Source organism: Xyrauchen texanus, chromosome 24 (genome assembly GCF_025860055.1).
Source record: "Xyrauchen texanus isolate HMW12.3.18 chromosome 24, RBS_HiC_50CHRs, whole genome shotgun sequence".
Taxonomy (NCBI): domain Eukaryota; kingdom Metazoa; phylum Chordata; class Actinopteri; order Cypriniformes; family Catostomidae; genus Xyrauchen; species Xyrauchen texanus.
The window spans coordinates 16,161,333-16,187,014 of record NC_068299.1 but is presented as its reverse complement, the minus strand read 5'-3'; the positions used below and the strand labels follow the sequence as shown (position 1 = coordinate 16,187,014).

The window sequence follows — 25,682 nt, the reverse complement described above, 5'->3', positions numbered from 1 at the left end:
TGGCTAATGTTAATCAAAGTTGTTAAAAGCTTGAGTCTGTTTCAGGTCTATGACACTGAGCTTGAAGCCGTTCCTGAATTCAGAGGGCTTACAGACTTCTGCAACACATTCAAACTGCAGCGGGGCAAGACTGAGGATGAGGTGGACGACCCTTCTGTTGTAGGAGAATTCAAGGCAAGTCTGTGTAATGTGGTCATGTACTTTACAATGCCACAGCTATTCATAAAGTTTGCTTTGCTAATGAATTGAGTGGCTTTTTATTAGAGGTGGTGGTTTCCTCATAATTAAAGGAACAGTGCACCGCAAATGAAAATTCAAAATGAATCACATACTCAGCTTTATGTCATTCCAAACCCATATGACTTTCTTCCATCCGTGGAACACTAAAATAGATGTTAGGCAAAATGTAGCCTCATTCGCTGTTCACTTTCACTGTATTTTTCTTGGGGGCTGAGGCTAAAATTTTTCAAAACATTTCCTTTTGTATTCCTCTGAAGAAAGACCATTATATCAGTTTGGAACAAGTGTAAATGAGGGAATGATGACATGATTTTTATTTTTGTCAAACTCTCCCTTAAAGATCTGGGCTGCAAAAACAACGTTTGTAGGTATAATCCAAGTAGGGGACACCTTGGAACTGGAAAGTTACTGCTAGAACAAACCCACCCTATCACTAGGGTCGCCTCTTTTGAAGTTTTAAAATAAGGGACACTTAATTTTTTTTAAGGTCCCTAACCATATCCTCCACAGTTTAATACAGAGTTAATATGCTTTATTAATCAAAAATTGTATATCCTTTCTTACATGCTAAAATGAGAACTTTCCTGATCCATGACTTATAAAAAGAAATACATCATTTATATGTTAAAATATATTTATTTAATTTTTTCGATTTTGTCTTCTTTATCTTATTTATGTATACATTTTGGATGGTTTATACATATTTCATTTTTTTAGTAATTGTATTTATTTTATTTGTTTAATTTTCTTCCTTCACCTGTACTTGTCTTGATGATTGAATGCATACATTGTTTGATATTATTGAACATTTATATATATATATAAAACTCCATCGTTTTACCATTTGTGGACTTTTCATGCAGTCCCTTACCACACCCGCCACAGTATTAGCACGTTTTAGCACAGTGTGTGGACTTTTCAGATGGTCCCTTACATATCATAGGCAATTTTTCCAACTTATATCAATGTTAAACTGGCGATCTGGAACAATTTCACTTTGACACTATCTGACCAGCTTAAATACGGGACTATCTCGTATTTTACTGGACAGGTGGCAACCCTACCTATCATGGTTGAGACTTTGTGCAGGGCACTTAGTCGCAGGTTGTTTCAACCCTACCTATCATGGTTGAGACTTTGTGCAGGGCACTTAGTCGCAGGTTGTTTCAACCCTACCTATCATGGTTGAGACTTTGTGCAGGGCACTTAGTCGCAGGTTGTTTCAACCCTACCTATCATGGTTGAGACTTTGTGCAGGGCACTTAGTCGCAGGTTGTTTCAACCCTACCTATCATGGTTGAGACTTTGTGCAGGGCACTTAGTCGCAGGTTGTTTTATAGGAACTATTCCCCTACTGGTGTACTGTATCATGTAATAATGTAAACATTTTGAAAGCTGAAGTTGCTAAATGGCACTTTCCCAAGTACAAGAGATTCTTAACAACTTTGAACAGTGGGAAAGGTGGGGAAATGTTTTGCCAAAAAGGCATTGCACCAACAAAAGAGCATAAAGGATATTAGACTGCCATCTGGTGGTAGCCATCTAGCTGATCTAGCTAATATTTAAAGGGATAGTTCGCCAAAAAAAAACATTTTGCCATCATTTCCTCACCCTCGTGTTATTTCAAACCATTATGACATTCTTTCTTTAGAGGAACACAAAAGGAGATGTTAATCTCAGTCACCTTGCTATTAGAAAAATTATAGCAATTAGTCTATAGTAATGTGGTATGACTGTGTTCACAGGGGTCATTTAAAGTGTATCCCTTATCGGATGACCCCAATGTCTCAGACCCACCTCGGCAGTTTAGAGTGTTGCCTGAGAGCTGCCCTCAGGAGTGCCTGGTCAAAATCTACGTTATACGTTGTCTTGACCTACAGCCCAAAGACAACAATGGCATGGTAAGAGTCTACAGTAGCCATTTGAGAATTAAAACATCATGAGGTTTTTACATAACTTACAAAATAAATCTACAGTGTGTTTTTGAATGGTAAAAGTTTGAAGTTTCACATGTACCTATTCTTGTTTTGTTTTGTTTTTAGTGTGATCCTTACATAAAGATTTCGCTTGGGAAGAAAATTATTGATGACAGAGATCACTATAAACCAAACACCCTAAATCCAGATTTTGGAAGGTGAGACTATGGAGCTATATGAAATGCATCCATGCATGATCGCTGCATATTTCTAAATTAGTCAGTGAGACTTACAATTATTTTATTATTGTGTATGTTCATAGATTGTTTGAAATGAGCTGTTACATTCCACAAGAAAAGGACTTGAAGATTTCAGTCTATGATTTCGACTTGCTCAGTTCTGATGAGAAGGTTGGGGAAACAGTGATAGACCTTGAGAATCGACTTCTCTCTCGGTTTGGGCCACGTTATGGCATCCCAAAATCTTACTGTGTGTAAGTTTTTATCTTATAATAGTGGTCAATTTTCATTGCAGTTTAATCATCTGATGCATGTACCCTAAGAGCTGTTCAGGTTGTAGTTTAAAAACCCAGAAGAGAATTTGCCTTGGGATCCATCTGGATTTTCCTATGGGGTTTTATAATGGCAGTTTTCGATTTATGAGTAAAATAAGGTCTTTGGTAAACAGTACTTTAAGATATGTGGACGTTTTGTTCTACAACATAAATTACACACAGTCATACCTCAAACTTATATTTTGTTTTATAGGAACTGTTCCCCTACTGGTGTACTGTATCATGTAATAATGTAAACATTTTGAAAGCTGAAGTTGCTAAAAGGCACGTTCCCAAGTACAAGAGATTCTTAACAACTTTAAACAGTGGGAAAGTTGGGAAAATAATTTTGCCAAAAATGCATTGCACCAACAAAAGGATATTAGACTGCCATCTGGTGGTAACCATCTAGCTGATCTAGCTAATAATTAAAGGGATTGTTCACCAAAAATGAACATTTTGCCATTATTTCCTCACCCTCATGTTATCTCAAAACATTATGACATTCGTTCTTTAGAGGAATACAAAAGGAGATGTTAATCTCAATCACTATTCACTTTCATTGTAAGGAATAAAACAACAAAAATTACACACTGTCATAACTCAAACGTATATTTTGAAGTCGCCTTGTGTTTGTGTTTTTTTTTAAGTTGCTTCAATGTTGCTTAAAAATTAATTTTCGCCTACAAATTGACATCACAGCTAAACAGCTCTATTACTAGACCTATTTATGTACTGCTATTTGGAATATGTATGGAACAGATCTGGAGTGAACCAGTGGAGAGACCAGCTCAAACCATCTCAGATCCTACAGAATCTGGCCAGGTTGAAAGGAATCCCTGCTCCTCAAATTGCAGATGATGGCAGTTTTCTGTCTTTTGGAGGACAAGAGTACAGGCTATCTGAACTGGGTATGCTCCTTTAAACCATTGGATTTTACCTGGACCTTAAGATCATGCACATCTAAATCTAAATTCTGAATATAAACTTAAGTAACTTTCTGGTACTAAATATTGGGACAATTTACTCTACATCAGGAATTGCCCCTGAGGGCAAATCTATAGGATCTAAAGTATCTAAGTAAGGAAATGCATATTCATAAGGATTTTTTATCAAAGGATTTAAAAAAATATTATAATTATAAAGGAAAAACTATTCTTAAAATCTAAAAGGAAATTCATGGAAAGTTCTATAGTGTATATGGGTTTTTCTAGTACAGTAGTTACTATATGGTCTGCTCTGAAATATTTCAAGGGCTTGAAATTGCTAGAAAGTGCAATGTATAAAATGATTAAAAAAATCCTTATCCAGTAATAACGAAGATTTTAATTAATTGCTGTGGGAACCTGTGCATTTCTACATTTGTGCAGAACTTGGAGCAACTTTACTTTGCTTTTTAAGAAATTGTATCATTGTAATACAATATATTTGTGGTGAAAACACTGGGAATGTTCTATTCTGAATATAATTTTGCTCATAGAGGCCAATAAAAGCATCCACCCACACTTGGGCCCAGCTAAGGAGCGAATCTGCCTGCACGTGTTGAGGAGGCAAGGCCTTGTACCAGAACATGTGGAGACTAGAACCCTGTACAGCACTTACCAGCCCACTCTGTCTCAGGTCAGTCTCTATACGCCCAGCTCTTCTCATACATATATAATTTTGCAATGAGTTTTATGAAAGAAGTACTGTTTGTATCACCCATGTCTATATTATCTTCGTAGGGTACAATTCAGATGTGGGTTGAAATATTCCCTAAAAGCCAGGGTATTCCAGGACCGGTGTGTGATATCACTCCTCGCAAACCCAAAAGGTATACTGTCTGCTTTTCTTCACATTGTAACATTTGTGAAATTACTGTGTGTGTGTCTGCTGTTCCAATGTCTCTTTACATTGAAGATATTTCCTGCGAGCCATCATTTGGAATACGACTGAAGTCATTCTGGATGAAACCAGCATCACAGGAGAAAACATGAGTGACATCTATGTGAAAGGGTAATTGTTCTACTGATAATATCAACAAGTGTGAATATGGAGCACTCTATTAATGGATTGTATCCTAATACAAATACATGCATTCATTTTTATGGTAACACTTTACAATAAGGTTATATACGTTAGCATTAGATAGTGCATTATGAATCATACACTAATAACAAAAAAAACTTTTTAAAAGTATTTATTAATCTTGGTTAATGTTCATTTTTAAATATACTATTGCTAACTATTTGTTCAGTTTTTAATGTTAAAATGTATTAGTATTTGTATAAATTAATATTAACCTAGATTAATATGTGCTGTAAAAGTATAGTTAATTTTTAGTTCACTTTAACTTACTGGATATTCATTTATAAAACCTTATTGTACAGATTTACCATTATTATTTGAATTTATAGGTGGATGCCAGGTATGGAGGAGGACAAGCAGAAAACTGATGTCCATTACAGGTCTCTAGATGGAGATGGAAATTTCAACTGGAGATTTGTCTTTGACTTTGAATACTTGCCAGCAGAACAGTTGTGCCTTGTGTCTAGAAAGGTTAGTGCTTGCAAATGTCTTTTTTAAAACTCTTTATACATTAATAGCTACAATGAACCCGTTGTGTATTGATATCCAGGAACACTTCTGGAGTCTTGACAAAACAGAGTTCAGGATCCCTCCCAAACTGATCATCCAGATCTGGGACAATGACAAATTCTCCTTGGATGACTACTTAGGTGAAAGTTATGAATTTAAACCAACATATGAAGACACCTTTATGTGACTTTATGATTCCCTCTAGAAAGATTAGAGGGCACACACATTATTGTAATTGGTAATCAATTGCTCAGTCAGATATCTAATTGCAAAACTTTCTCAAACAGGTACAGTGGAGTTGGATTTGCTTCACCTAATCCCTCCTGCTAAGACCCCAGAAAAGTGCTCTTTAAGCATGCTAACACATACAGGCAAGAGCCTTCCTCCTACATCACTCTTCTCCCAGAGGTCAGTGAGAGGCTGGTGGCCCTGCGCCATGGAGGAAGGTGGCAAAAAAATCCTTGCTGTGAGTATAACTTTCAAGCGTGACACATACATGCATAGTGCACCGTAAGTTGATTTCACTAAAGACCCTTCACTTTGTGTTAGGGTAAAGTGGAGATGACTCTAGAGGTGGTAGAAGAAAAGGAGGCTGATGAGAGACCAGCTGGGAAAGGAAGAGATGAACCCAACATGAACCCCAAACTAGATCCTCCAAAGTATATTATGTGTTTTGAATATCATATTTTGGTCATTCATTATCATGCCTGATAAGAGGATGTGACAGTAATTGTAATGTGTTCCAACAGCCGTCCGGATACATCCTTCCTTTGGTTCACAAATCCATGTAAGACCATGAAGTTCATCATATGGCGCAGATACAAATGGTTCTTCATTGGACTCAGTATTCTCATACTGGTGATCCTCTTTCTTGGAATACTCTTGTATTCCTTCCCTGTGAGTCTTTTTCTTTTATTAGTACTAGTAATTTCATTCAAATTCGCTTATCGAAGAACATGCATGAAACACTTCATCATGTGCTTTGCCTAAACTCTTTCATTTTATTCTTTCAGAACTACATCTCCATGAAAATTGTGAAGCCATTTTAGTTGAATTTTAAAAGTGATTAAGCGAACCTTCTCTGGGACACAGTAAATGATGAACCTGTTGAAGTTCAGTTTTATATATTTCCTTAATTTTTTTGTCTGCAATAAATACTTGAATGCAAAATCTACTGCAAGTGCTATTTTTTTCTCATCTGTGGACTTCGCTGGGTTGACAGTTTAGAGCACTGCTAGAAGCTGCACTGTTAATTATTGATTTCTGATAGCCATCTATGTTTATTTTCTTTGTTAATATGCAAAAACTTGACTTAAGTAAAAATGTTATTGCAATGGTAACACGTACAAAAAGGCTGTATTTGTTAACATCATTTAATGCAATAGTTAACGTGAACTAACAACAAACAATACTTTTACAGCATCAATTCATCATGTTTAATGTTACTTTCAACATATACTAATACTATTATCAGGACTTTTGTTATTTAATGCAATATGAACTTACAAGAACAAACAATGAACATAGTGAATTTATAAATGAACATTATTAATATTTGTGATCAATAAATGCTGTAAAAAATACTATTTATTGTTAGTACAAGATACCTAATGCATTAACTAATGTTAACTTATTTAAAAGTTTTACCTTTGCAATATTTAGCTTTTTAGAATTATGAGATTTATCCAGTGCATAAAGTAGAATTTACCATTTACAACTTCAAGTGTTCTCTTCTATGTGAATTTAAATGTGTCTATTCCTTTGTTGTTCATTATTCATTAAAAAATATTTCTTGTATTCCTTGGGTTTTCTTGTATCTTGTAACCTGAATATAAGCTACCTCTGTAAATCACATTAATGAAATACATTCAGTTAGATAATATTATCAATTGTAATAATGATGTCAGAAATGTAGTTCCTGTATTGATAATGCAAATTAATTATTAATATCAAGTAAAAGCTTACTTTCAAAATAAAGTCTCTTTTCGTGAATGGTTGAAAAAAGGACGATTCTGATGGTGGAAGATTCAAACTAATAAACGAATTGATCATATTAAACGGAAGGGGGCGCAAGACTGCGCGAAGAGACAAAAATAATGTCAGTTTCACTTGCAGCACAATTTTGTTATTCATCAAAGGTATTTTCTTAGGTAACATATTTGTTTAATATATATAACTTTCATGAACACATATAAATCCACATATTACATTTATGAATAAACCGCTTCTTTTTATTGAACTTGAAATCAAGAAAGCGTCTTTCATTTTAATCACGTGACACGAATCTACCCAATCAGCGGGCAACTTCACGTCCGGAAGTAATGCCTTGCTTATACCAGCTCACCTTTCCCCGTATATTTATGTCTTTTGATGTGTTTGCATAAATATGTGTCGAATATGTGTGTGAGCTGCACAGGGATACGAAGACAAAGAAGAAAAAGAGTGCAAGTATGAATGTTTGATCCGTGAAAAAATGTATGACTTACAGTATTGTACACAACTGTTTTGAACACAAAAATTAGGATACAGTATTTAAGGGCTATTACAATTTTTGTTGCAATAATAATGCCAAATAGCGCGTAGTTATAATGTACTAGAACTGAATGCGAATGCGTTTATATTTTAAGGATCCAGCTAACTGATAGACATACTATAGATGTGTGTTGTAGATTTAAAAGTGGAGTTATTATGTGCTCTGATGATGAAGATCTGTATATGAGAGATTCATATGAATCCATCTTAGAAATGATTCCAATATATTTAGAAAGATCTTCGAGGCTGATATTGGTCTCGAAATTCATTCAAACCCTGACCTGCGTTTTCTTAGCACTCAGTTCACAACAACAGAGTGAACCTTATATAACACACAAACCTCTCCTTCCTAACCAAACCCATAATAGCTGTATAATAGTTTAGATTAAAAAAAGGTGCTGCTTTGAAAGATTATGAAGTTAAGAAGAAATAGAAAGTGAAAGCACACAATTTGACCTGCTTTCCTTGAAATTATATTTTCATGTTTTGCTTTTTACAGTAGCTCTAGCAAACAAGTAATGTTGCAATCCACCCATTACTTTGGCTTATCTCAGAAAAATGCTGTGAATGTTTTTTTTTTCTCTTTCTTTTCTTATTTGATATAAGGAACAACTTCCAATTTCACTTCTGTTATCACTTTGCTTATGACAGCAGGTAATTTTGCTCCAAGTGTGTTTACGATGAATATGGATGAATCTAAGAAAGATTTGAACAGGTAAGTGGATCTTACTGTTATTTATTTAATTGTTTAAATGGGTGACAGATTCCATCTGAAGCACTCAGTGTTTGTTTTCTTTGCCAGCCATGTTGATGTTGAGGATACAAAGTCTGAGGATGCAAGAAGTGATCTCCACAAGTGTTTTGAGTGTGAAAGAAAAGACAATGTACAAGCAGCCATGAAAGAAAGCGATAAACTGTGTGACTTCACTAGAAAATGTAAGGAGCAGGATGACACTAAACTGGACGTAATACAATCCTCTTTGCCAAACTGTGAAATGGATTCAAAGGGCATCATAGATGCCACTGTTGGTGATGATGCAGCCAGTCAGTTAAAGACAAGCAATGGAGAAAAGTCCTCTGAATCAAAGTCACCAGATGACAAGCTAACTTGCATGACTACAGAAATAATTAAGACAAACCTCAGTTTATCGCTAAATGCCAGCAACACACCTTGTACAGATGAGGAAATGATGAGCCCAGAGAGCCCACAATGCATAGCTTCTCTGCCCAGCAACTCAGGGGAAAATGCCTCTGCTTGTTTTGACTCGCAAGGGTCTTGTTTAAGAGATGGCCCAATGGTGGAGTCCAAACCCCCAATCCCTAATCCAGAAGCTGTAGACCACATTAAAGACAAATCTGAAGTGACAGACATGGAAACGGATGATACAGATGGGCAAAATTCTAGTGCTGGTGCTTTTGTTCCCGTAAATCCTATTAAGGATGAGCCTAACTGTAACCAGACACAGGCACCAGCTTCAGCAAGGTAGTGTATTTTCAGACATTTTGCTGCGTATTTCATTAAATGAAAAGTTAATCCAAAAATGACAATTCTGTCATTATTTACTTAACCTCCTGTCATTTTAAACCTGTATGTTCACAAAAAGTCAGATGGACCCTTTTCATATTTTCGGTTTGAAACACGTAAGTAAACTATTGCAGGGTAAAGGTCTATAGGAGTAAATGGGAGATCACAGCAAATATTCATTTTGCTTAAAGGTTTGGTCGAACAGTAAAAGTAATAATTCATGGTTTTGTTTCCATTTCCAAAAAATAAAGAGTGCTGGATTACGAAAGTCAGTAAGATGCCAAATTTATTGTCACTCTCTCAGCAGCTGTATTCGAAAGCCCATCACAGCTGTGGTAACTCATATTTTTAAAGTAATTCCAGGGTAATATATCACAAAGCATAATATTATACATTTACACTAAATAAAAAAATTATAATTTTATTATTTAAAAAAATGTGTGTTTTATGCTGTTAAATAAGGCAGAATCATGTCATCACAGTCTGTGAAAAGGGTCCGGGGAGTGGGAGCACTATAAAGTAGTCAACCTTTTCAGAATATTCCAAATTTAGGAAACTATTTGATAGCTTTGTGTGAGGAATATTCTGAAATTTAAATTGTTATTCACTGATAATCTGTTCACAATGAGCTGTTGGGCTGTGTAAAGATTGTTAAAAAAATTATCTTTTTTTGTGTTTCACTGGGAAAAAGAGGTTTCTAACTACACAAGTAAATAATGACAGAATATTTGCAGTATTTAGGGTGAAATATCCCTTTAAGTTTGAAAGGGCTTGAAGCCAAATATGATGTAAACACCATAATTAATATCATAATAATGAAAATAGCATAATAATTTGTTCCTTCATTTTAGTGGGCAAGTGTTAGCTGAGCAGAAAGAGAGGAAATGGCTTGGAACACCAATAGAGGAGTTTAGAAGAATGCCTCAGTGTGGAGAGCCCCTGCCACACCTCAGGGTGACAGACAGTCACATAGTACTCATCAGGGTAAGCCATGGTTTCCACAGCACTCCTAAGAGTCACTGTGATGTTCTCGGCCAGCGCCTTAAGACAGCCTGTCAGTGTGAGTCTAATCGAGCTGTAGAGTCCAAGCAGTTCACTACTACATAGAACTCAGTGTTTGAGTGTTTTATTAAAATGATTTGGACTGAAGTGATGGATTACTTAAAATTGCCCTAAAGAATTTTGTTTTCCCATCACAATTGCAAAGTATATGATCAAGAATTTGAGAAACAGTCAGTTATCTGTAGTAGACTAATTACATTTTTAAAATCACGATTTTTACAAGTAGCCAAAATAAATTGCCATATTTTGCAATGACATACTAACCTGCCTATGAAATAGTTTATAGTGATTCAGAGGAGAAAGCGTATTTGTAAAAGCCTGTTAAATTGATTCAAAGTGTCTCTGGTTTTAGACAGACCTGCTAAAAGAAGGTGAAGTCCCCGTTCCCTACCCAATCAAATTCAGAGATTCCTGGGATGATATGTATGTTAAGATGCCTTGTTCAGAAAAGAACCTGTTTCCTGTGGAGAATGAGGTGACCTCTTCTTAAATTTATCTTTTAACCAAAAATTGTTAATCTTAAATTACAAGGGCTGTCTGCATGCCATAGAATATTAGTGTGACTGAAATTTCCTTTCGTTCAAAATGGATAAATTGCATTGAATTTGTATTTTATATGGGACTAGACTTATGTTGACTGGCTGGTGATATTTGTAAAGCTTAATATGAATTGATTAATTATGCTGCCTATGATGTGTCCCTTTTTCCAGGATGGAAGTGGAGTGCGATGGGAGTTGATTCGTTCTGCTTTGCAAGTTGGAATCAAAAGTTCACTTGATATTAGGGTAGGTATTAACATGTTTGGTGTAAATCTCTGGAGAACTTCAATATATACACTGTCAAGTGGCAAAATGTGAAGTTACAAGTTTGAAATGTAAGAGTTGTGCTATCTGAAAAAGTGTAAAAATACCACCAGAGAGTGGGAGAATTGCTCCAAAATGTGTAGGATCCCTATCTTGTTTTGTTATTATATAAATCTTGTAAATCAATGTATTATCATTATCAACAAAATGATAATATTACGTTCTGTTCATGTGATTCAGTGGTTTTCCTTGCCTTAGATATCAAAAGCTGAAAATTTTAATTAGAATGTTTTAGTTGTTAGATTTACTACTATACATGGTTGATGTATGCTTATTTTAAAAAAAAAATAATAATAATAATTTTACTATCCAAAATTTTACAGGATGCAATATTAAGTTACAACATTGCACATGCTAAAAGATGGGACTTCACAGCTCTGAACGTTCTCTGCACTGAGGTAAGGCATTACACATTTTTCAAAAAAGTAGGTAGTCAGTTTTCTTTTGAGTGAACTTTTTTCAGACATGACCAATATAAATGGTGTCCGTTGTATTTGCTCTGATATTTCACCATGCGTTAAATGAGAATGGAGAAGCAATTGACACACTCCATCTGGGTGTAGTTCAAAGTGTCCCAAATATACATGCAGATGGTTGATTTGCATTTGATAGTGTCATTAGTGGAAATGAAATCAGAAAGTAATAAATTAAATCTACACTTGCTCTATCCACTAATGAGTTTGAACAAACTTAACATGAGCGGATAATGAGTTTTTCTGTTTAACAACATCAAATTAAGCTTGGACAGTAAAAGAGATTTAAAAAAAAAAAACGTAAAAAGTGAATAGGTGGAAGAGCCAGTTTAATTGACAATCTTAGTATAAACATAATATTACAAATAATCCTCTTTCCATGATGCAGTTTTGACTGTCTATATTATAGTTGCAGTACGTACAGCTGCTGTAGAATTAAAGCCCTAATATTGCTGCTCTTATGAAGTGAGAGAGAACCAAGTCCTTAAGTGTGATTTCTTGCAATGTGTCACATGGGACCAGAAGGCCCCATGATACTAAAAAAGCTCCCTGATTGAGTAAACTGACTGGTTTTAATTTACTGGCACACACCAAAGGCATTATGCTCTTTGGTCAGTGAAGAAGCAGGTTAAGTCTCCAAGTGGATGCGCACCAAGCAGTCCGCGTCTGCCCCTTCTGCTACCTAGGCCCCTGGGATCTTTTTGTATCCAGCACTAGTCAATTAAGACAGAGGTGGGCACATCAGCATAACGAGCAGCAGCTGGCAGAGGAAGGCCAGGGAGATGAGGGCCCTGTTTACTGCAAATAAACACACTCAACAGATGGGCCACAGTCTTGCACATTCTTGATGGTGGGCCTAATAGGAAGATGACTTGCGAGCACTTGAAGTTGAGTACTCTAATTCTGCAAAGAGCTGGACCTAAATGGGGGCCAATTGGCTGCTTTTTTTGCCTTAGTACTTGTTCTTTTGCATCTTGACTTGCTAGTTTGGTTCATCATTTTGAGATTTTGTTTTTGCTTTTGTTTCTGCAAATGACAGTTTTTAAATTACATGTACATCCCATTTTAACTTAATAGACAAAAGTCATTTTTACTCCACCTTGCTAATCTTATTCTTATGAGCTTCAGCCAAGACCTCAGGATTTTACTTCCATGCTTAAATGATTTTGTGGAATAATCTTAGACCTGTTTAAATCAAGCAGTCTGTATCTTTTTATGGCTCTATCCAATTTAATTAAACGCAGCCATTAAATCTATAAGAATCCAATCAAAGCCATTAGCAAAGTGCACCTCATTTTAATAAATCATGCTTGTTTGGGCCAGCTCCTTAAACTGTGACATAACAGCTTGAGCTGTGCTTTTGCTCCGTGTTCCTCAGTGTTTTTTTTCTTTTGTTTTTTTTTCTCAGCTGTTCCTTTAATGATTTTTTTTTACTGCAAAATGTTTTTGGTGAGCATACATCAACCCTTCAGGGCTGTGCCAAATGTTTTGAAGCATACCATAGAGGTGACGAAATATTATGAAATCGCTTGCCTACATTAAATATTCTATATGTTTTCTTTTTTTTTTGTCGTACTGAATTAATGTGATGTTGTTTACACTGCTTGCAGCTGTACTTAAGTATGCCGGTGTCACATGCATGCATTCCCCTGTGTAATGTTTATTTATGGATCTGTTCTAGCGCCCTGTCTTTAAATTGTGTAGGCTCTAAAATATTTAATGTGCAAGAAATTGCTCTTTGTGTGTGCATTTTCAATCAAATTATTTTTTTATAAATCTATAGAGTAATCACGAATGACTAGAAAGTCATGGAAATGTGTGGCTCATATGGTATTGTAATTCTGTATGTAGATCTGTGCAGTATTATGCTATATAATTTTGAGCAGAAACATTTAAATGCTTTCCTGCAATTTTGTACATTTAGTTCCCTTTATCATCAACAGAGGGCATTGTTATATCAGACTAGAGCTGGCGTGTGATTTTCAATGTATGAGATTAGAAGAAATCTAATTGAATAGTGGTCAGTTGACAACGGCAGGACAGTTCTGAATTGCATAGGGAGCAATTCTGAAGTTTTACCGGAAAATATATATTCCAAGATCACAGGACCACATAATACAGGGCAAAGAATCGTAGAAACCTTTTAAAATATCAGGGAATTTTAAGTTTGCAATATATGTATTATTATTATTGTTGTTGTTATTATTATTATCAGGCTATTATTAAGTTATGGGAATGTATGTTGTGAATTTGTTTTATGCTCTGGTCTTAAATTATTTATTGGCTAGATATTGCTATTTGTAAGCGATTCGATTAAAACTTGCTCACAAGCCAGCAAGCTCAATAGCATACAGCACTCTACAAATGCGAGTAAATTTCGCACTATGCGACCAAAAAACTTCTGTTATTAACCACTGGCAAGTAAATATTAGAATTTCACTCGCCAGTGATAAGAGTTGTGTAGTGTCAATGCACCGAGGCCCTTTTACTGAATAAAATAGTAGCAGTTGATTAAGAAGCTGGATTGCGCCTCGTCTTTCCCTACATGCTGTCTCGTGAGCGCGCAGGAGCACGTGTGTCTTATTCATCTGGAACCACACCGCTGACGTCAGAAGAGCAGCTCTCTTGAGAGCACGTGAAGATGTGTACGCAGTCTACAGAGGCTCGCGTCCGTGAAAACATAAACAAGGTATAAACGTATTAATTTTGTGAACTCAAAGCGCTCCAGTTTCACTGAACGGCCATGTAATGGAAAATGTCCGTGGTCATTGTGGGTTTATTGACGCTGTGTTAACACGCAGTGAGAGAGAGGAGATGCCCTGCTCTATTTCTGTGGGGGAGATGATAAAATGCAAGAAACAGAATCTCAAAGTCTTCCTTCTTGAGAAATAAGGGCTTGTGAGTTAATCAGAGCCCCTTAAAATAATGTGTGAAAGTGAAGACATTAAGGCAGAAATATGTTACTATTTCATAATATAATAGCTATAAAGGTTGGCTGGGTTACAACAGAATAAAAGCAAACAACACATTTAAAAAGTCCAATGGATCAAAAGTAAATTGGACAAATAAGAGAGACATATTTTAGTAATTAAGACATATTTTGATAATTAAAATATAATTTTAAATTTAATACTTTTATATTTGACTGTCATTCATACGTTTTTGGAGCCTGAAAAGGAAATCATACCCTGATTTTATTATATGACCCAAGCTAAATTTGTATACATGACTTATTTGTGTGCATGCAGCACACATAGTGAGTTTGAATGGCAATTAATCATCGTATTCGTGAAACACCTAAAACAGACAATCATCATAGCCCTAAAACAGGCAATTAATCGTCAATTGCAATTATTTGTTTGACAAATAATTGTCAGCCAAATTTCACAATCTTGACCCTTGATTCTCATTATTAAGTTCCTACCTTGTGAACTGTTTTTGTTAAAAATGTTTACGAAATTTCAAACAGTGACAACAGCTTGTATCATTATTAAAAATGCATTTCATTACATCATATAAATTGATAGAATGTGAAATTTGTAAATTAAAAAAAAAGCTAAAATGTGATTTCAAATCATAAAGCAAAATAAATTTTTTTTTTACAATATAATATATTGTGTGAATATATAGGTAAAGGCCCCCTCTCTCAGTTTGCTTAATATATTTTTAGTTATATTATGCTTACATGTTGTCAAAAGTCTGGCGAGTAAACAAAAATGTACTAGCCAATGACTATTCTTTCTCCAGCATGATCGTAGAGGGTAGCCTGAGTGACTAATTGGACAACAAATTCTGTAAATTCATAACTGTTTCCTATGGGTCACAAAGTAGTCTTCCTCAAGGGGAGTGAGGGATAGGAGTTCAGAAAACTGAATTATCTTTTCTTTTGTCTTATTGGTGACATTTGTACACTTGATGATCTTTGAAATGTATAAATTTCCAGGATTGGTACCTGACATACAAATGGAAATCACTCAAGAATTCTCTTTTCAATATATTTTTAATCCATGTGTTAAATATCCTTGTGTAATCACAAATAACTATAAAGTTCATGGATAATCACTGGTCTGAAAAAGAACCCTGATCATTTCAAATATAGGTGCTTATGTGTATAATCTGGTGGGTGTTGCATTTTTTTATTTCATTTTAACCATGCTGTAGCTCTATACCATCCTTATAACATGTGGAAATTGAGAGCCTCTCTGATGTATTAAAATTGTCTGTTACTCCAATAATTGTCACATAAATTGTGGCTAAGATTTAGCCCTACCATAAAATGAAAGTGTCAGAGCAGAGGGCTCTGATAAATTCACACTGCTGGCTCAGTGCACAGAACTCAACTTGCCCTTCTCAAACACCCTTGCATCTGCAACCCTCGTATTTCACTGTCTCTGAAGGGAGGGAATTCCCAGCAACCACCGTACAGTGTGTTTATGGAAGCATATTGACCAGCATAAGAGTGCAAACTAAATAAGTCAAGCTGTTTGCGGAACTGGTTGCACAAGGACTGCCTTTGGACATGTGAAACACTGGGCTTTAGTCACAAGACATTAATTAGCCAATTGTATTGTCATTTGGAACAATGGAATACTCTTGGAAGTTGTGTAAAGCAAGCCAATCAGGTTAGAGTTAGCCAAATACAGAAAGTGCTGTTCAGTTTTGGGTGCAGTATGCATCAGCAAATGGCCTGTGGCTGAGGCTATGTTTTCTTTCCTTTTGGGGCTGATTTATGCCTACACACCCCTGTGTAAAACACTGAGAAATTCTTTCAAAATAAATTCCCAACAATAATTGATTTATTATGTACATGTAGAAGTGTCAATAAAATCTCAGCTGATTTTTCAGTTTTATACTCAAACAAATCAACAACAAAATAACGATATTGTACATCCTAAGATCTCTTATTAGTTGAGAGATTGAGATTGTAGTGTTAATCTAAAGGGTTCTGGTTTAGGCAGGATAAGGGGGAATGAGGGCGGCACTTTGATTTAGTGAGATCTAACTCCTGCAACCTCAGCTCAGACCCATCAGACCTGTCAGCTCTCCTCACTCATTAGACCCAAAGGAGTGCTTTACGATGCCAGGTCATTACTTATGACAGCATTTAGTCAGACCTCCTTTGCAGGCGTATAAATGCTCCTTGGTTAAATTGTCAGACAAGGCTTCTGGCCAGAAGAGCCCTGCAACTCCTCTCCTTCCTCAATCCATTTGCATCTGTTCCAGGTGTCCCATTTAATCAGCTGAGCACAGCCCATAACCTTGATGAAATGGGTCCATGACTCTGCATGCTGCCAATCACAGCCAATATTTTTGTAAATATTTGTGTTGTAAACCTGTGTGATGATAAAACAGTAGCATACTTATTTGTTTAAGGTTGTTGAGCCAGCCTGTGCGGTTTTGACACCGCCGGCTTCGTATGGAGTATTGCCTGATCCGAGATCTATGGTGTCAATGGTTCGCTTTATTTCAGCCAAGATGAGAAGTGCACTGAGGGCTTTCTCACTCATCTTTATTTCTAACTCAGTGATGTCTTTCACCTGTGGGAGCTCCACTAATATTGCACTATTAAGTTTTTTTATAACCTCTGCACAATAGATCTGTTACTGCCTCTCTGGATATGAGTAGCATGTTTTCCTTTCCACACTGACAAACCAAGAGGTTTTATTTATGAAGCTCCATGAATTCAGTTTTGTGGAGGCCCGAGGCAATGGAAAGAGATAAAACGATTGCTGTAATTGCCCATCAGAATTCTACTAATAAGGTTAAAATTGCATTTAATGTGATCAACCTGCATTTGATGCTTTTAGCTCCACTGGCTCTGTCAATGTTACATTTTTGGGTTTGATTCCCAAGGAACAAACATACTGTACTGATAAAATGTATAGCTTCAATGTACTGTCATTTTGCCAAATGCATTGATGTAAATGAACCAATGTGGTTGAAGTGTTTATGTTCTCTGCATTTTATTTGCAAAAGCTAAAAGCAACCTGCGTTGTTGCTGAGAGCCAGCAGCCTAAGATGATAATAATTTAGTTCACCTATTGATATCATCCTGACAGCATGACATCCAATCATTTTGATTTATCTGACACTTGAATAATGCTCTCTACGACAAGTTGACAGCTGGGTTCAAGTGTCTTATTCAACAATATGGCTCTGTTTTCTGACAGTTGTTTTCCATTAAATGGTGTTTAAGGAAAAGGGGAAAAAAGGCCACAGGAAAAGAGTAACGCATGCAGAAAAAGGTTCATTATTTATTCTATTTTGTAGACTGTTGACATTTGAATTTGGTTTTTCATGAATATTATTTTGAGTACGTAACATCGTAATGCTGTCAGCCTTTAATTGGTATTGGTCAATTGTATGATTTGTTCTCTGAACCAAGTTATCACTGCACTGAAGGCTTTCATATGATTGAGAGTTTTTTGCAAGTGGTATATTGCAGCACACAAACCTGCATCTTATTCATTAACCCTTGAAATCCATTTTACTAGGGCACTAAATGTGCTGCCTGATATAGTGCTGCACTGTATTGAAATTAAGTAACTGTCATTCTTTTACATGCAAATACGCCTCCTTTATTTGCAAATTAGACTTATTATAGAATGTATATTATTCACAAAACAATGTTGCTGTATAAAGAGAGTTTTACTTGAGAGATATTTGTTAACAATTTTTATGTGATCGTGGCAGCAGTTATTTATGAAATGATTTATCAATGAAATGCCGCTATCAGTGGGTGCAATTAAAAAGAAAGTTTCTTTGTTGAAACCAAATTAATGATCTGTAGCAGATCCATCTAGATAACAAACACAGTCATGTCAATTAATCCATGAGAAGTATTACACATATACAACTGATTTTGGCACTGGAGTCTGGTTTCTCCAAGGTTTTTTTTTCCTTCTCTCCATTAACTAGCATCATATGGAATTTTCAGTTCCTTGACGCAGTTGCTTTTGGCTTGCTCTCTGGGGGCCTGATGCATGCTGAAAGCAAGTTTTTAATTTTTTTCAAATTTTTAAAAATTATTATTTATTTTTTTATACAGTGAGACTTTAAATGGATTCTGTAGTTGACCCAAAAATGAAAATTCTCTTATCATAATGTAAAAGGTTTCAATAAGAAGGAAGCGGGAGCCATGGTTGGAGTCCACGTTAGTCGGGTTTTATTCTCAGCGTTTAACTCAAAATTTGCTTTACAGCCAGACTCTTTCTTTTCACACACAGCTTCAATTATAACAGTCTGAACAAACTTCAGTTCATCCACAAACAGCTTTTCAACGTAGGACTTCAGGGTGTGTGTGTATGGCTCAGGCTCTCTCTGTCTCTCTGGCGTTCCACTGGCCTTTTTAAAGCCTGTCTCCACCGTCCCTGAAATGAGAGACATGTATTTAGCAACAATAATCACCATGTGATGGCTCTTACAACTTCCTCTCTTCCCACTGACAGAAACATTACCACATCCCACTCCACACATATACACACCCTTATGTCAGCCCTGATATCGTATCGGTTACCTAACGTAACCTCGGTTCTCTCTAGATGAGGGAACGAGTATTGCGTAAGCTAGCTTACGCTACGGGAAAGATTCATCTTTTCTGAGATATTGAAGCCAAAAAATTATCCTTAATTTTTGTATCCATTGTCAACGCAGTGCGGCAGCTGCAGACCTTGAGCGGGCTAGCTAGCGAGCTCATAGGTTGCTCTGTGGCAACTGCTGCAGCCTATAGACGAGCTTGGGCGAACTCGCATCCAATGAGAGGCGTCCGCGCGCTCACTGCATCAAAGCCCGCCCAAATGGTCGTGACTAGAGTGCATATAAGCATAGTTCATAGGCTGGAACCCTGGTTTTCATTGACTGAAGCAAAAAGTCGCTCGTGGCGCGAGCACGGCCAGCTACGCAATACTCGTTCCCTCATCTAGAGAGAACCGAGGTTACGTTAGGTAACCGATACGTTCTCTTACGAGAGGTTCTCTCGTATTATGTAAGCTAGCTTACGCTACGGGAACCCATTGTCAACGCCGTCGCGCCAAGCATCCACTGTATGAGCCCCAGGGAATTAAGGGGGACCCGGGGAGCCCTTATGAGTGGGGAAATAATATTTGGCCGGCAAGAATGCGGGTCATTGATTGTGTAATACATAAGCACATAGTGGGAAGGGAACGACAGAGCGGCGGTGCTGGTCTGTGTGGAATGTGTCCCATCAGTGCAACTCACCAGGGGAGCTGTAGCGTATTAAACCGCTAGTAGTTTTGCCTGCAGAGCGGGCACTTCCATATTGTAAAATCTGACAAAGGTGGCGGGGGAAGTCCATCCCGCTGCCACACATATGTCGTGAATGGAAATCCCGCTGGACCATGCCCACGAGGATGCCATGCCTCTAGTGGAGTGAGCCCTAATGCCCAACGGGCATGGCAGGTCTTTTGACTCATATGCAGCAGCAATAGCGTCCACTATCCATCTAGATAGTGTCTGTTTCGAGGCGGCGAGACCTTTGGTGCGCCCTCCGAACGAAATGAAAAGCTGCTCAGAGCGTCTGAAAGCAGCGGAGCGCGCAGTATACAATCTCAGTGCTCTGACCGGGCAAAGGAGATTGGCGTCGCGTTCAGCTATCGGTGCTGGCAGCGCCGATAGGGAAATGACCTGTGCTCTGAAAGGAGTACCGATCACCTTGGGAACATAGCCGTGTCTAGGCTTTAAAATGACCTTGGAGTCACTTGGTCCAAACTCAAGACACGCAGCGCTGACAGACAGCGCGTGAAGGTCTCCCACACGTTTGACTGATGACAGGGCAGTCAGAAAACGGTTTTGAGTGAAAGGTATTTCAAATCCACGGATTGAAGTGGTTCGAAAGGGGGCTTTCATAGTTTCGAGAACTATAGAAAGATCCCAGATAGGAACCGATGGGGGCGCAGGGGTTCATCCTTCTAGCTCCCTGAGGAAGCGGATGACCAGCTCGTTTTTACCCCATGACTGGCCGTGCAGGGGTTCAGCGAGCGCCGCAACGGCCGCCACATACACTTTGAGCCGGATGGGGATCTGCCCTTATCCAGCAGCTCTTGTAGAAATACTGAGCAGCGACGACACCCCACATGTCCGCGGGTCCAGGTCTCTGTCGGTCCACCATTTTGAGAACACAGACCATTTTGACGCATAGAGTCTTCTCGTGGAAGGGGCTCTAGCGTGTATGATGGTGTTTATTACTCCTTCTGGCAGAGCGACGGGTAGTCGTTGATCACCACGCATGCAGCACCCAGCTCTGGGTGGGGATGCCAGATTGTGCCGCGAGCTTGAGAGAGGAGATCTGCTCTCACTGGGATGGGCCACGGCGCTGTCAGTGACAGCTGCGTAAGCTCCGGGAACCATGTCTGATTCTCCCAGCGGGGCTATGAGGAGCACCGAGTGGCGTGTTTCCCTGATCCTCTGCATTACCTGTGGCAATAGCGAGACGGGAGGGAAGGCGTAAAGCGGGCGTCTGGGCCAGTCCTGGGCCAGCGGCGTCCTCGCTCGAGAAAAATATTGGGCAGTGAGAGTTCTCTTTGGACGCAAAGAGGTCTATCTCTGCTCTGCCGAATAGGTGCCATAACGTCTGGACTGTTTGAGCGTGCAGGGACCATTCCCTGGGGAATATTGTCTCTGGACAGTCTGTCCGGGCCGTCGTTCAGGTGGCCTGGCACGTCGCGTCGCCCTCAGCGAGCGCAGGTGGCACTGGGACCAACTCAGTATGCGTTTAGTCAGATGGAAGAGGTTCCTGGATCTGACACCGCCCTGACGGTTTAGGTAGGATACCACAGATCTGTTGTCCGAACGGACCAGGGCGTGGTGACCCTGAATGACTGGGAGAAAGCGCCGCGCGCGTACTCGACCGCTATCATTTCCAGACAATTTATGTGAAGGAGCTTTTCCTGAACTGACCATAGGTCGAAAACCGGAGAGCCCTCGCGAGACCGCGCCCCAACCCGTGTTGGGCGCGTCTGTCGAGATGACTTTTCGGCGAGATACAGCTCCCATCGTCACTCCCGCTGATACCACTCGGCCACTGTCCAGGGCTGCAGAGCTGATATACAGGTCTGAGTCACCTTGATGGGCTGGCGGCCTGTGGCCCAAGCCCGGCAGACGCGCAGGTGTTTAGCCAATGCTGAAGCGGGTGCATGTGCAGTAAACCCAGCTGAAGTACTGCTGCGGCTGAGGCCATGTAACCTAGCACTCTCTGGAATTTCTTCAGAGGCGTGAGGCTGTTCATCTGAAAAGATGCGGCTAGTCGCTGAACACGGCGTCGCTGGCTGTGTAGATAAGTGAGCCGTCATTGCCACGGAGTCTAGTTCTATTCCCAGGAAGGAAATGGTCTGACTGGGCTGTAGTGAGCTCTTGGTCCAATTGACTGCAAGACCCAAACTGTTCAGATGGCTGAGGAGAACTGCTCTGTGAGACAGAAGCTCCATATGTGACTGAGCCATAATCAGCCAGTCGTCCAAATAGTTCAGAATTCGCAAACCCTGACTCCGCAGGGGTGCGAGCGCCGCATCCATGCACTTCGTGAAAGTACGGGTGCTAAGCACAGGCCGAACGGAAGGACGGTGTATTGATAAACCTGGCCGTCAGGCTGAATCTCAAGAATGGCCTGTGACGGGATTTATCTGAATCTGAAAGTATGCATCTTTCAGATCGAGAGAAATAAACCAGTCCCCCTGGCGCACATGCGCGAGGAGTTTCCTGATTGTAAGCATTTTGAACAGTCTTTTTGCAAGCACCTTGTTCAAAACCCTGAGATCTAATATGGGTCTGAGGCTGCCGTCTTTCTTGGGAACAAGAAAATAACGGCTGTAAAGCCCCGACTCGCTCAGAGAGGGTGGCACTTTTTCTATGGCCCTTTTGCACAGAAGGCTTGCTATTTCTGAACGAAGCATGCACGCTGCTTCTGTGTTCACAGTGGTTTCGAGCCGCACTCTGAAGCGAGGAGGGCGGCGATCGAACTGTAGCAAATAGCCCTGTTGTATTGTGCTTAACACCCACCTGGATATCCCTGGAATAGCTTCCCACGCTTTGAAGCGTAACGCTAGAGGGTGAATGGCCAATTCAGCTCTGATTGCCGCACACAGAGCTGAACAAAATGTGTGAGCTGCGTTTAGTGTGTTCATGCATGATTGCTCGCGAGACAGCATGAACAGGCTGTTTTGTGAGTGACTTCCCGATTGGAATGAATGGGGAAAGAGTCACATCTGTTACGTGATGCGCAAGCATAGTCATGGGCACGGGACTTACACACAGAGGAATGGTTGCTGGCCGTGTAACAGAGCGGGCAGAGAATGGGCGCTCGCACGCATTTGTGGGCGCCTTCATTGACTCTGACGCTCGAGCGGTTCGTAACCGCTTTATGAGAGCGTGCTCTGATAGGGGCACGGGATGTCTTATGCTTGTGTGTAGGGGCGAACACTGGGTTGTGGGCACTTTTTCCTACACATAAGACATGTTTGCTCTTTACAAGATTTATTTGGGTTGCCGTGAAAACGGCGTTTGAGTGCAGGCAAGCGGGAAGTGTCACCGGCTTGTTGGCTGCTAAATTCACCACTGTAGTAGCCTGAGAGAAGGGGACTGACAGGGGGCAAAGCTTTGATGGTGGTCCGGCCACGGCGGGACTGAGCCGTCGTTTGTTCAACAAAGTTAGGAAGACTTCGGTTGCTCTGGTTTCAGCGTTACCTTAAATCGAGGCCCGCAGGGGGGCGGCGGTCTGCGGCGGCTGTCTGAGCGCGATCGAGGGCGGCCGCCCTGTCGACGCTGAGAAGTCTGAGTTTGTTGAACTGGGCGCTGTGAAGAGGCTCGTGCAGGAGGCTGATCACGTGAGCGGCCTGCAGAGGAGCTAAGCGACACGGCAGGAAGAGGTTCATGGCTTGGGTGGCTTTCTGGACTTCTGAGAAGCGGTCAACAATGCCACTCACCGCGGAGCCGGAGAGACCGGTCGGAGAGAGCGGTGCGTTGAGGAACGTGGAGCGCTCTGCTTCTCCCATGTCGGCTAGTGTTAGCCATAAGTGTCTCTCGGTCACAGTCAGCGAGGCCATGCACTTCCCTAGAGCTTGGGCTGCAGCTTTGGTAGCGCGAAGGGCGAGGTCTGTCGCGCTTTGTAGATCAGTAACAGCCTCTGGGTGCCTGCCTTTCTCATCCCACTCCCGAAGAAGGTCTGCTTGTAGGATCTGTAAAACGGCCATTGAGTGCAGAGCAGATGCGGCTTGGCCGGCGGTAGAATAGGCGCGGCCAGCATAGGCGGAAGTCGCTCTGCAGGCCTTAGACGGGAGCACAGGCTTGGAACGCCATCTCGCAGAGGGCGGACAAAGGTGTGCTGCTACCGAGTCCTCGACCGGGGGGATGGAGGAGAAGCCACTCTCAGTGGCGCCGTCCACCGACGCGAGAGAGGTGGAGACGTGGGAACGGGTCCTGGCTGAAAAAGGAGCGTTCCACGACTTTGCAAGCTCCGTATGTAATTCCGGCAGGAAGGGAGCGGCCCGGGCCGCGGGTGTAGAGCGGCGATGGCTTTGAAGAAAGCAGCCGTCGAGTCTGTTGGGTGCCTGCTCAGGGGCGGTGACCACTCGAGCCCGAGGCGGTCGACGGCCTGTGTGAGGAGGCGTGTTAACTCCCTTCGACTCGGGCGGGTCCTGCTGGATTCCTGGGCCGAGGAGGAGGCTTGGGAGCCTGACCACTCCTCGCTGTCCGAAGCCATGATGGAACAGCGGCCCTTATCCTCCGCCTCGTCATCCGAGATGGCAGCAGTGCTCGGCGGCAACTGCGGCGTCCCGGGGGCGGGAGGGTGAGCGATGCTCGAGGAGAGGCTCGGCGAGGCAGTCGCTTCAACCACAGTTTCCGGCAGCCTTTGTGAGCGGCGCTTCTTCCTGCGCGGCTGAAGGTAAGGCGCGTGGCGGTTTCTGCTTTGAGCGCCGAGTCGAGACCGCAGGGTCGACATCGGTAGCTCCTTGCAGAAATCGCATCCGCCCTCAGTGAGGGTGAGCTCTGCGTGCCCCAGTCCCAGGCAGAGAGCGCAGATGATGTGGCGGTCTCCTGTGCTGAGAAGGGCGCGACATGAGGCGCAAGTGGAGCGAGGCATCTTGAAAAAGACACTCGTACTCTTTTGTGAATAGTTCGTGAGAACTAGCTTGCTGAATAAAAGGATACGTCGTCGGATGGCGTAGCTTCGCAGGATGGCTGAAGGTGGCTGAGACGGCCGGCTTCTTCTAGCGCTGTCCACGCTTGCTTGATGCCCCTCGAACGGCGACGCGGCTTCCAGGTCAGCGATGCGAAGAGCTTCGCTGAAGAGATGAAAATCAGGGTTCCAGCCTACGAACTACGCTTATATGCACTCTAGTCACGCCCATTTTGGCGGGCTTTGATGCAGTGAGCGCGCGGACGCCTCTCATTGGATCGCGAGTTCAGCCCAAGCTCATCTATAGGCTGCAGCAGTTGCCACAGAGCAACCTATGAGCTCGCTAGCTAGCCCGCTCAAGGTCTGCAGCTGCCGCACTGCGTTGACAATGGATACAAAAATTAAGGATAATTTTTTGGCTTCAATATCTCAGAAAAGATGAATCTTTCCCGTAGCGTAAGCTAGCTTACGCAATACGAGAGAACCTCTCGTAAGAGAACCACGACTTTCTTTCTTCAGCAGAACACAAATTAAGATTTTTATTAGAACATCTCAGCTCTGTAGGTCCACACAATGCCAGTGAATGGTGGTCAGAACATTTAAACTCCAGAAATGATATGAAGGCAGCATAAAAGTACAATCCAAATGGCTCCAGTGGGTATATATTGTGAAGCGATATAATAGGTGTGGGTGAGAAACGGGTCAGAATTAAAGTTACTTTTTTACAGTAAATCTCCACGTTGGCTTTCACATTCCCTTTCTTTTTTTGGGGGTGATTTGCATTTTTTTTTTAGCTTTCACTTAAGAAGAGT

The 25,682-nt window shown here is 40.5% G+C and overlaps 2 protein-coding genes across 2 annotated transcripts in view; both read left to right on the top strand.

Moving 5' to 3' along the window:
• LOC127618310 (myoferlin-like) overlaps positions 1–6,969 on the top strand; it is a 44,698-nt gene extending 37,729 nt beyond the window's left edge. Inside the window, exons 41-54 of the mRNA XM_052090692.1 lie at positions 46–174; positions 1,986–2,141; positions 2,283–2,374; positions 2,479–2,649; positions 3,472–3,620; positions 4,190–4,329; positions 4,434–4,522; positions 4,609–4,704; positions 5,106–5,247; positions 5,327–5,426; positions 5,574–5,752; positions 5,836–5,945; positions 6,036–6,183; positions 6,300–6,969. Coding sequence (XP_051946652.1) covers positions 46–174; positions 1,986–2,141; positions 2,283–2,374; positions 2,479–2,649; positions 3,472–3,620; positions 4,190–4,329; positions 4,434–4,522; positions 4,609–4,704; positions 5,106–5,247; positions 5,327–5,426; positions 5,574–5,752; positions 5,836–5,945; positions 6,036–6,183; positions 6,300–6,335 — 1,737 coding nt within the window. The 3' untranslated portion in view covers positions 6,336–6,969. The remainder of the gene's footprint in view (positions 1–45; positions 175–1,985; positions 2,142–2,282; positions 2,375–2,478; positions 2,650–3,471; positions 3,621–4,189; positions 4,330–4,433; positions 4,523–4,608; positions 4,705–5,105; positions 5,248–5,326; positions 5,427–5,573; positions 5,753–5,835; positions 5,946–6,035; positions 6,184–6,299) is intronic.
• Positions 6,970–7,590: 621 nt separating this feature from the next.
• The window catches only part of LOC127618312 (poly(ADP-ribose) glycohydrolase-like), a 50,556-nt gene continuing 32,464 nt past the window's right edge, over positions 7,591–25,682 (top strand). Inside the window, exons 1-7 of the mRNA XM_052090694.1 lie at positions 7,591–7,734; positions 8,470–8,533; positions 8,621–9,301; positions 10,195–10,327; positions 10,758–10,880; positions 11,116–11,190; positions 11,592–11,666. Of these exons, the coding sequence (XP_051946654.1) occupies positions 8,499–8,533; positions 8,621–9,301; positions 10,195–10,327; positions 10,758–10,880; positions 11,116–11,190; positions 11,592–11,666 (1,122 nt within the window). The 5' untranslated portion in view covers positions 7,591–7,734; positions 8,470–8,498. The remainder of the gene's footprint in view (positions 7,735–8,469; positions 8,534–8,620; positions 9,302–10,194; positions 10,328–10,757; positions 10,881–11,115; positions 11,191–11,591; positions 11,667–25,682) is intronic.